The following is an 11,322-nucleotide window of genomic DNA, read 5'->3' as shown; positions in this document are numbered from 1 at the left end:
CTTTTTCGAAATGAAGGTTGATATTTTTAGTTTCAAGCCATGTGATACCATGGCAAAAAATAAATCTGGGCACATAACAGTGCAAATCCGAGTCGGATCAATAGTATTATATGAACTAAAAAAAAATAGCACTATTATATGGATATTATGAAATGAGATATACCTTCACTGTTAAGCATGAAATTTCTTACATGTTACAGATAGATGTCTTCGAATCGGATACAATAATGTTAGGACAAACAATTCCGCTTTCTGCTTCAATAAGTTTGTTGGGATGGGTTGAAATGGACACCAATATGTTTTGGCGCAAACTGTTCCGAATCCGAAAACTGTAGACACCTCAGCAACTTTTGATGCTTTATGAGGTTCTGATCAGACCTACTTTGGAGTATTTTTCTAATATATGGAGCTTCGCTTCTGGGCATATCCTGGAGCTGCTGGATGAAATTCAGCAGATTCAGTATGGTCTGAAACATCGGAGATGAGTAGGAGATTTATCTCTTTTTCATAGATACTTTCACGGGGGAAGTTCAAGTGACTTGGTACATTTGTTTCCACCAAGAGCGGCACATATCATAAATACGCGACGAACTGTGGCTCCTCATCGTTTTGAAGTGCAACTCAGAACACCTCGAACTTCACTATTTAGGAACTCTTTCATTTGAAGAACTACATTTATGTGAAATTCACTTCTTGAGAATGTCTTTTCGAATGGATTCAATCTCCAGCCATTCATCTCTAATGTAAATCAATACTTTCGCACAGACACCGCTCTTAGAGCAATTTGAAGACTTTCCTATAGAGCTCGTGTTTGGTCCTGATGAAACAATCCGTATGATATCCCAATTTGGTCATGTTACACAATCGTAAGATGTCACAAAAATATCCCATCAATGTCCACGGGTCATCTTATATGATCTTCATTTTGAACAATGAGACGTCCTAAAAAACACATCCTCACTATATCCCCACGATCTCCTCATTTGTCGTGAACTATTTGCCTCTGGATGTATAAAATGTGACTTTCACATTGTCCCTGATTTCTATCAGATGTGCTGGTGACCCGGAAGTTCTCTAGTGGCTTTGAGGATCTAATTGACCAATGTTCAGGCGCTACCATTCGGCTATTATAAGATGAAGAGAAAACGAAATTTATGCGATCAATTACAAATGAACAGTAAATTAAAAAGTTTTTAAATACACCTATTAGAGTGGAGATGATCGATTGAAGTCATAGAGTGATTCGTGATATGAGTTGCATCAGAAATATTTTGCGTGAAATTGAATGATTCAGTTACTGATTTAAAATCATCTAATAAGTTAGAATCTGTATTGAAATAATCCATATTGAAGTCTCCAAGAGACTTCAATTCGGGATGATTGTTTATCAAAACGTGTTCGAATCTGTTCAGGAAAGCCACATAATCAGTCTTAGGAGGTCTGTAACATACTCCCTCAACAATTTTTTCTTTTACCATCCGAATTTCTATCCACAGGTGTTCAAGGAAACTTTTCAGTAATTAAAATTTTGTATCCTAACGTGAATAGGGAATTTATATGCGTATTGGATGAGTTAACATGAATGGGACTATGTACATAGTTTCCATCAACAGAGATTTGAGTACATTGTAAAGAAAAACAGGGATGGTATTGAGCGTTAAAAGATGCTTGCATTATTAGTTTTTATATATAACAACTCCTGTGCGAAAACCCTAGAATGTAATACAAATTGCACATTAATTTTAAATAACTTTTCAAAATGTCGTGAAGTAGGTGCACTTTGACCTATATTATGTTGCCATGTACTAATCAACTATGTCTGCTGATACACATTTTCCGCAGTATCAGCATAATTGATATTTTTTCTCCAATGCACGAAGAAACTGAAATTTGTCAGCGGCAGGTAGAAAATGTTTTCCGTTGAAGCTGCATATCGAGCTATCTGTGGAACTGACAAGTATTCACCACTCTGAGCATTGTTTTCGTGGAGTAGTTCGAGCGGAGTATTCTGAATATACCTACCCGAAGTGGCAAACAATAATTTTCTTATGCAATTTCCAATATTATAAACTGGAATGAGAATGGAACTGACACACTGATATGATGGAACAATAAATGAATGAGATAAAGAAAGGAGTGTGTATTTCCTTCAAGACATTTCGAAAATATCATTTAATTTCTGATTCAGAAAATACTCCCAACAAATCATTACTATCCATCCAACCACTTCATTTCATGATTTCATAGATAAACAATTTTTTACTTTACTCGCGATTCAATTTGTTTTGATCCCGATGTTCAAAACAATATTTGTTTGAAGGTGGTTGACAATGTTTCGTGGTGTATTTCAACAGTTCGATCTTCCATTGTCTAATATAATTATATTATGGAATGGAAGTTGTTTTGATATCCCTGAAAAAAATGGAGAGATTAACCAAAAATAACAATTTTATTAAAACAAAAACTGAAATTACAAGGAAATAACATACAAGCTACAACCAGAAAATAAAAAATTGTAATATTAATACAAGCTGAAAATTGAAAAATATTATTAACAAAAATGAAAAATAAAAATTTAAAGATTCCAAACCAAGTTACGTCACAACGTTTCGATTGTTAGTATCCAGAATCGTCTTCGGGTGATAACTGGACTTATTCCTCCGAGATCTGACTATTTATAGGTCATTCGGGTGCTTTCATCTTTCACCTATCCCTTCTTTTCTCTTTCCGCTTCATTGGTTTTAGCGGGAGATGACCGTTTGGCGGGACTTCGTCGTTTTTCGCTTGATGAGAGGTTTCCATATGTTACGTATCTCTACGCAAGCTTGACCGAATGCGTTGTTGGACAACATATACGCGGCTTCCTTGAATTTTCTCCTAAGCCAGTGTTTCTCTCTGTTGATGATTTCAGCTTGAGCCCAGCAAATCCGGAATAGCAGAGCATGTTTGGACTCATCAACATAATATCCAATGGGATATCATGTGATTGACATATGATGACATATGATTACATTTGAGTATATTGAGTTTATCATAAACATAAACTCAATATACTCAAGTATTCTTTCGATTTCTTCAATTTTATAAATGAAAAATCATTACCTCCAGGTTATATTCTGATCAGCGTTGATGTCATTTTACTTTTTAGCAATATACCTATAAATCTAATGGAGAAAAGTGTTATCAAAAGATGGAATGATATAAATGAAAAATGTTCGATAAATCAAAAAAAATTTATTGAAATAATTGGTTTCATCTTCAACTCAAGTTATTTCTCTTTCGAAGGTAAATACTATAAACAAATTCTTGGTACACCAATGGGAGATACTATTTCTCCTATTATAGCTCAATACGTAATGGACAATATTTTTGAAAACATAATTCCCAAATTGAGTTTTGAAATTCCTTTTTTTAACCTTCCTAGGTTAACGTGCGGTCTGCTAGACCGACGCTGTCGGAATTGATCGTTAATAATCGCATCTCTCATCATTTTTACTGCCGGTGCTCAGTAGCTTCATATTTCGCAAGTGTGCATTGTTTGTGTGAACTTCAGTTAGGTGCAGTAGTTTGCGAGTAAATACTAGTTTTGGTCTGTGATTCCGACGTTAACCTGTTAGTTTGAATTGAGGGTACGTTTTTTTAAACACATTGAAGTAATTATTCATCTTTTTTCTTTGTTTAGGGCTGAAAATGAATTACGAAAAAGAACAACAAAGGTTACAGACCTTAATGGACGAACTTTTGGATGAGTCTGAGGCGGAAAACGATCCTAATGATTCGGGTGGAAGTTTGAAAGATGATAATTGCGAAACACAAAACTACAATACAGACACAGAACAAGAATTCGAGGATGAGAATGATATTCCTGTGGATGGTGAATTTGTACAGCGTTTTTCCAGGGTACCCTGTTTCATCGCAAAGGATAAAAAAACGAGATGGAAAAAACACTGTGATAGAAACCGTAGAATACGAACGCGTGCCCAAAACTTAGTAAGAACGTTACCATCTGCAAAAGGAGAGGCTCGCAATAAATTCGACCCTTATGAAATTTGTAGTCTACTTTTTACAGAAGATATCTTACAAATTATAGTTGATAATACCAACATCCGCATTGAACTGACTGCAGATCCTAATAACAGGTATTCACGAAATAAAAGCCCTCATCGGACTTCTCTACATTGGCGCAGTATCTAAAAATAATCGTAGGAACGCAGAAGATCTATTCAGAACAGATAGAATGTCGGTAGAAATTTATAGACTGACAATGTCTCTCGCTCGATTTAAATTTTTGCTCAGGCAGCTACGTTTTGATGATGTAAAAACTCGAATAGAACGTCAAAGATATGATAAATTATCTGCAATTCGAGTAATTTTCGATATCTTCAATAACAATTTACCAAAATACTTCTGTGTTTCCGACTCAACTACAGTGGATGAGCAACTGCTGGCTTTCAGGGGTAGGTGCGGGTTTAGAGTTTATATGGCACAAAAACCTAATCGATATGGTATAAAAGTGTACGCATCAGTTGACACTAAATTATTCTACACGGCTTATTTGGAAGTATATTGTGGAACCCAGCCGCAAGGACCTTATCAACAGGACACAAAAAATATTTCTTTGGTTCCTCGCTTATGCAAGCCAATTTCGGACACGGGCAGGAATGTCACAATGGATAATTTTTTCACGGGTAAAGAACTTGCTGACATTCTTTTCAATGAACATAAATTGACAATGTTGGGAACATTGAAATCCAATAGCAATGTGCTTGCATTAGAATTTTCAAAACCTGAATGACCAGTAAAAATGAGCATATTTGGTTTTCAAGAGAATTGTACCATTGTGTCCTATATTCCTAGAGAGAAAAAAAACGTCATACTTTTGTCCACCTCACATGAAGATGATGCTATAGATGACAACACAGGTAAATCTGAAATAATTATAACATATAATAAAACAAAGGGGGGTGTGGATACTGTATACAAGATGTGTGCTGCCTATAACTATGCCAGGGGTACGAATAGATGGCCAATGGTGATATTTTATGCAATTCTAAATATTGCAGGAATGAATTCGTATGTCATTGCCAAACATTATTCTGCAGTATCCAATAAATCTTTCAAAATGCCAAGACGGGCTTTTTTGGAAAAGTTGGGTATGCAACTGTTGGATGTTCACTTACGACGCCGTGCCATGCAGATGAACATACCACGTCAAATTAGATCACGACTGCTTCACATTTGTAACATCAAAAATCCCACCACTTCTTCCAATAGGGACGCTCATGGAAGATGTAGTATATGCAGCAGCAGAGAAAAAAATGCTATTTGCAATAACTGCTCGAAAGAAGATAATGACGACGAACATTAGTTTTCCTGGTGTAACTTATCATTAATTTTAATTTTTGTGATGAATACAGTTTTTTTGATGTATCATTGCAAACCAACGGTTCATATATTCTTTGAATTCAACAACAAATTATAGTCATATGTAGGACACGGTCTCCCTCAACGACGTTAACTTTTGTGTTAACTGAGGAAGGTTAAAGAAATATGTTGACGATGTCATATGTACGATACCTTATGACAAATCTAATGAAATTCTTGATGTTGTCCATAGATATGATGAAAAGTTACAATTCACTATCGACATAGAAAATAATCAGACCCTTTCTTTTCTTGATACAAGAGTTATCCGTAAAACTGATAATTCCTTGATTACTGATTGGTATGTGAAACCTACTAATTCAGGAAGATATATCAATTACTATTCCTTTCATAAAAATACAGTTAAAATTGATTAAATACTGTGTTTGAAAAAAAGAATAGAAAAATTAGTACACCCTTCCCTCAAGCAAAAACATTTTACATATTGATGGAAAATTCTTATCCCAGAAAACTTCTCAATAAAATAATTTTCAATACTGGCAATAATACAAATTTCAATGTTATCAACAGAAATGTATGTAATGATAGTTTACCTATCAATTTTTCTTATAAATCTATACCTAACCTTGGAAATGTATCTTCAAATATTATAAAACTATTTCATAATCAAAATATGCCAAAAAATATTAAAACTATAAAGAATTTGAATACTTAATTGAAAGATAGAACGGAAACTACAAAAAAGTTGAATCTAATTTATAACATTCCTTGTAACAATTGTAACTTGGATTATATTGGAACAACAACTAGAATTCTTAATGATAGAATAATTTCACATAGGAGTGATATAAAGCTTAATAAGAAATCATCTGCATTAGCACAACATTCTATAGAAACAGGACAACCAAATAACACTAATATTAAAGTTTTACATACAGAAAAAAATATTTCCAAACGCCTTCTTCTTGAAATGGTAGAAATTAATAAGTCTTCTGATTATATGAATACGAAAACTGACATTAATAATCTCAGCAGCATATATATACTGGAACTTCATCAGAAACATAATAATAATATATAACGATGAGATTGGAACCTTTGGTGTGAAAGTTGAATAACTTTTTTCGAGATCAATTGCCCTAACACCAAACTGATATTTTTGCACTCGACGCGCGTTTCGCCAACAAAGTTAGCATCCTCAGGAGAAGAAAATTGATACCTAGTTTAGTCTGGTCAATCCTTATATACTAAAATTTGTTACCTGAGGTTGTATACCTGAAGTTCAATATGGAATTTCTCGGTAATTAACCACCTACAAGTTCTTAGTAATTATTCTCTAACTAACAGAAGATTAAAAAGCGAGCTAAACGGGATGGGTCTACAGCATGTTGGGCGACACTGGATTTTTCTATCCTTCCGTATTTCATGTGTGCACAATGGTCCTTGAAGCGGGTTTTAATCGCTCGTCGGCTCTGGCCGATGTATTTGCTGTTGCAATCTTGACAACTGATTTCGTAAATCTCAGATCTTTCTGTGGTTTCTACACTGTAAAAAATATTTTACACCATCTAACACCAGCTGACACCGACTGGTGTCCATATAGGTCCTCATTTTTTTAGTGACAAATAACACTGACATATTTTACACTACTGAAAAGATCACAGGGCACACCAACTATGGTGTTATTCACAACACATATTTTATTTTAAATTAATATTTTTTTTATTGATTTTGTGTTCACTCAGTGTTTTTTCAAATTTTTATGGTGAATATTACAAAAAATTTCGGTGTAAAATTCAACAATTTTTGGTGTGTATAAACTGCAAAAAAGTTCCATTCAACATTTTTGTAGTGCGATAAAACTCAATTCTGGTGAAATGTTACAAAACAATGGTGTGAATCTACATTACATCTGGTGTGAATTTACATCAGCTGGTGATGTTTTTTTCATTTTATGGTAATATTTTTAATATTCAAGTGTTTTTTTTTTTAATTCAGCTTCAAAAATGTTATTCCTCACAGTGGTTTATAGCACTTTCTCAGTGTAAAAAAGCACTATTCTGGAGTGAATCACGTCTCTCTCTTTGAATATTTTGGGTGTATATTTGCACTAGATGGTATTATATCATATTCTTCTGGTGCAAAATTCATCTTTTTTATTTCGAATTCATACCAGCACCAGTGTTTCTGTAAAAATATTTGGTGTTATTCTCAACTTAATTTAATGTACTTGTGAAATACATTAAAATGATAAATATTAGAAAAACGCTGGTTGTGGTATGAATTCGAAAGAATTACTCAAGAAATTAAATTCGCCTGAAAAAGAAAAAAGAAAAACAAACATAAATCATGTATAAATTCCATTTATTATCATAAATATGTATCTGTGGGAAACATATTTTCCTCAAATAAAATAACGTTCTCATAGTTTACAAATAATAGGTCTTTAGAAAACCTAACTGAACATGATTTCAAATCAAAATATCAATAATTCAAACTTCTGACATTTTAGCTTCAGTATAGCTGAGTTGAATAAAACATTTTCAGTGTCTATGTTATAAAAGTAAACTTGAATAAATTTATATAAATTTTCCAAACTTGAGTCGTATTTCACTTGGAAAACAAAATGTACCTTCATCAAATAGTTAACAGAATCTTCGAATGTTGTGAACACATCTGGTAAAAGTTTCCCATCCAATGCAATTAGAAATTCTTCTAGTAAAAGTTTTGACTTGCCCTTTGCAATAATGTAAGGTTGATTGTTTGAGGTTTTCTCAATTGTTTCCATTAACGGCAAGGAGATCTGAAATAAAATAAGTTCTATTTGAGAAAAATACAGTTGTATACATAGTTTTTATTATAATTGTATCACCTTGAATTGGCGTGATCAATTTCAATAATGTTATTGTAACTCTTAACATTAAGTATATTCAAAATAAATGAGATGGTGGGTGCTATTATCAACATATATTAAGTAAAATTATTTCTACGGGGAATTATTTTTATCGCTGATCCATCACAAAACTATCTACTCTCTCTGTACTATGGATTGGTTAGAAAATAAAAAAAAATTAATTTACCTGATGAAATATTAATACTTTTTCAAAAGCCTTCGTGGTTGGTGCAATATCCTTCTTTCGCTTGCCCTTGGGTGATGGTGGGAGCATTTTCAAGAGGGCAAAAAACGACTGTATAGTACGATTGAAACCGCAAACGACTTCTAGAGGTATTCTCAAATATTTTCAGAATTTTTCTATAGCATCTAAATAGTTTGCCTTAAAACTGGCAATGTACGAGGGGAACATTAGCAGAAATTCTTGTTCAATCTGAAAATTGAAATATGAATTACTTGAAAATTTATTCAAAACATAAATTTTGCAAAAGAAAACAATTTTTTGTTGATTGAATTTGATTTGGGAATGAACAAGAAAGTTCTGGATGAAAGTACCGATAAACTAATCTAAACATGATTGTACTTATACAGTTTTTGTTAAAACCAAAAGTATACTTACCAAACCAACTGTTTCATGAAATTTTGGAAATATTTCCATTGCAGAACCTTTATTTATTAAACTTTTACGGTATTCAAATGTTTCAAAGAATAAACTTTTTATTTTGTTCGTCTCCGAGGATGGAATTGCTTTTAGAATATCTAAGTTTTCTTGGAGTTCTTCAGTAAGATTCATTTCCTCTGAAGTTATCGAAACATTCTGGTCATGAAGGTGTTTGACAGGAGGATTGTTTCTCTCTATTTCATTTATTCTATTTAGAGTTCTCAGCCGATTTGCAAGATACCCTCCATTTGTGCTAGGGTTGAAAAAAATTTCCTAAAATATTACATTTTCATTTTATATCTAGACACAAAAGTCATCAATTATGAACTCACGTAACCCCTCGTAGAACTTTCCAAATTTTTGTACATTGGGAAAATTTCAACTAGTTTTTTTGCGCACTCCATTTTTACGCTCTTGGGTACTGCACTCCCATATTTTTCATAAAACACATTTGCAACTATGTTTACTAACTGTATTCTGCTTCTGTCAGTCAACATTTTATTCTTCTGGTACTGGTCTATTATGTACTGCCCGCCACCACGAATAATTTGTGTCTGTAGATCCTACAAAATAATAATTATAACAATGATGTGAACACTGAGTTATGGCAAAGAAAGCCTAATTATACTTAGAAAGTACTTACATCTACATCTGAAATATTTTCCATTCTGGAGTTAATTGATAACGTAGATGTAGAGCTATTAGTTCCATCAAATATATCATTATCACATATTGCCTTTATAGTCGAATCTACAAAACCAAGACATCCGTATTTGTAATTCATTTTTTTATTTAAAAAGTCACAGTAAATTTTTGAAAATATCGAATTCAAACGAAATATCTAAATTATATTTTGTGGGAAAATATATTGGAACAAAAATGTATTATTCACCTGACAATATGTCCAAAGGAGCTAAGGTCTCGGAAATTGGATCAGAATCTAAAAATATCCTCAAATAAGGTTCTTCTTTAGATTTACAAAAAAATTTCAATACATCGTCATCAATTTCAGTGAAGTCTTTATCTTTCATTAAAATTTTTATTTCACTTTGAATACCCATCTTTTTTTTACTGAAACAAAGACAAAAACTTGCAGAAAACTGCCATAATATAAAAATAAAATATAGTTGGTGTACTCTAGTAAATGATAGTGTATTTTCTGAATCGGCATTTTGCTTTCCTACACTAGGGGGTGTTAAACCACGCCTAGGAGTGTTGGTTGACACTGAATCGGATTTTATGCAGGTACAAACTGGTTGTTAGTCAAACATTTTTCATTTTAGGCAAAATATTAACGGAATATTAACGGAAAAATTTGAAATTAGGCACATGTTCTTTGAAATCACCTACAAAACCTAGAAGTTGACTCGAGTACATCTTTGAAATCAATATTATACCAACCATAATTCGCTGAGAGAGTAGACTTAAGCATGTAAAATAAAATTTAAGAAACACTTACTTGCAGATTTGATTTCTTCTGGAACCAAATCGATAACTATCCACTTTTCAACCCCCTAAAATTGATTTTAATGTACTTCATTGTTCGAATTTCCACCAGAGGAACAATTATTGCCACAGAAACTGAATACCTACCTAATGCAATGCACCACTGCGATGTAAAACACGACTACCTACTGAATGTGTTGTAGGATAAATTTTATAGGAATTGATAGCGTTTTCTATATACACTACTGAAATGTCTTCCAGAAGTTTTAAGTTTCAAGATGTCTGATAGCCAGTATCCTACTTCACTATACACAATAACGCCAACCAAGCACAGACAATATTTGGTTTGCAATAGCGAATTTTTTACAAACAGACGTCCGAGTGTAGAATTTAGTATAACTCTGTAAAGTCCACGGCTGTCTGACTGATTTGATACGATCCTAACAGTGCCGCTATTACAGTGTTGCCAGTAAAATAGGAAAATAATAAGACCTCAGTCAAACAAAGTTCAATAAATGTTTTGGTACCTATATAAATTAAGTGTTTGTTCACTTTGTATTCCAGCCTCAGAAAAATTAATTGAATGATAATTTCTTCTATCAAATAGTAATTCCACAGAAATCCTGAAGGTTTCAAATTCAGGAAACATTTTTCTCAAAAGAAACATGTGAACTGTTCGATAGATACCACTTGGTAATTTTATAACCTGAGCCAAAACTTTTTCCTAGTGTCCATGATGATGATGATGTCCATGATGAAACCTGTGATGGATCGAAACACCTCTGTCTGATATTGGAATATGGATGGAATGCTTCGTTGCTTATTAATTTTATAAATCTATGGTTGACTGGAAGAGCAAAAAATTGTTCTATGAACAAGATTTTTGAACTCAGTCATTGTATTCATTGGTTTATATAATAAGGGTTCACATATTTTT

General features: G+C 33.0%; 1 protein-coding gene across 5 annotated transcripts; it reads right to left on the bottom strand.

The window, feature by feature from the left end:
- Positions 1 to 7,814: 7,814 nt before the first annotated feature.
- LOC111503328 (uncharacterized) lies at positions 7,815 to 11,033 on the bottom strand. 5 transcript variants are annotated; one of them, XM_074184772.1, is made up of 7 exons: positions 10,533 to 11,033; positions 10,399 to 10,453; positions 9,832 to 10,010; positions 9,583 to 9,689; positions 9,272 to 9,502; positions 8,898 to 9,212; positions 7,815 to 8,188 (listed from the first exon to the last, which is right to left on the bottom strand). In XM_074184772.1, the coding sequence occupies exons 3-7, from the start codon at positions 9,998 to 10,000 to the stop codon at positions 7,862 to 7,864; spliced, it is 1,149 nt and encodes a 382-aa protein (XP_074040873.1). In that variant the 5' UTR covers positions 10,001 to 10,010; positions 10,399 to 10,453; positions 10,533 to 11,033; the 3' UTR covers positions 7,815 to 7,861. The 5 variants fall into 5 exon arrangements, with proteins under 5 accessions (XP_074040873.1, XP_074040875.1, XP_074040872.1 ...); XM_074184774.1 differs by having other exon boundaries at positions 9,832 to 9,879; XM_074184771.1 differs by having other exon boundaries at positions 9,832 to 10,453.
- Positions 11,034 to 11,322: the final 289 nt, after the last annotated feature.

This window comes from Leptinotarsa decemlineata, unplaced genomic scaffold, assembly GCF_025532065.1.
Source record: "Leptinotarsa decemlineata unplaced genomic scaffold, Ldec_3_MD MMD2_tig00026358_RagTag_RagTag, whole genome shotgun sequence".
Classification (NCBI taxonomy): Eukaryota; Metazoa; Arthropoda; class Insecta; order Coleoptera; family Chrysomelidae; genus Leptinotarsa; species Leptinotarsa decemlineata.
The sequence above is the reverse complement of the archived record's forward strand: the minus strand, read 5'-3'. Positions and strand labels throughout refer to the sequence as shown.

Coding starts and splice junctions, on each gene's coding strand:
- LOC111503328 (XM_023157613.2), bottom strand. CDS start 10,000: ATGGGTATTCAAAGTGAAATAAAAATTTTAATGAAAGATAAAGACTTC. Junction 9,503..9,582: donor AAAATATTTCAGATGTAGAT/GTAAGTACTTTC, acceptor ATTATTTTGTAG/GATCTACAGACACAAATTAT. Junction 8,189..8,897: donor TTCATGAAACAGTTGGTTTG/GTAAGTATACTT, acceptor ATTTTATTTCAG/ATCTCCTTGCCGTTAATGGA.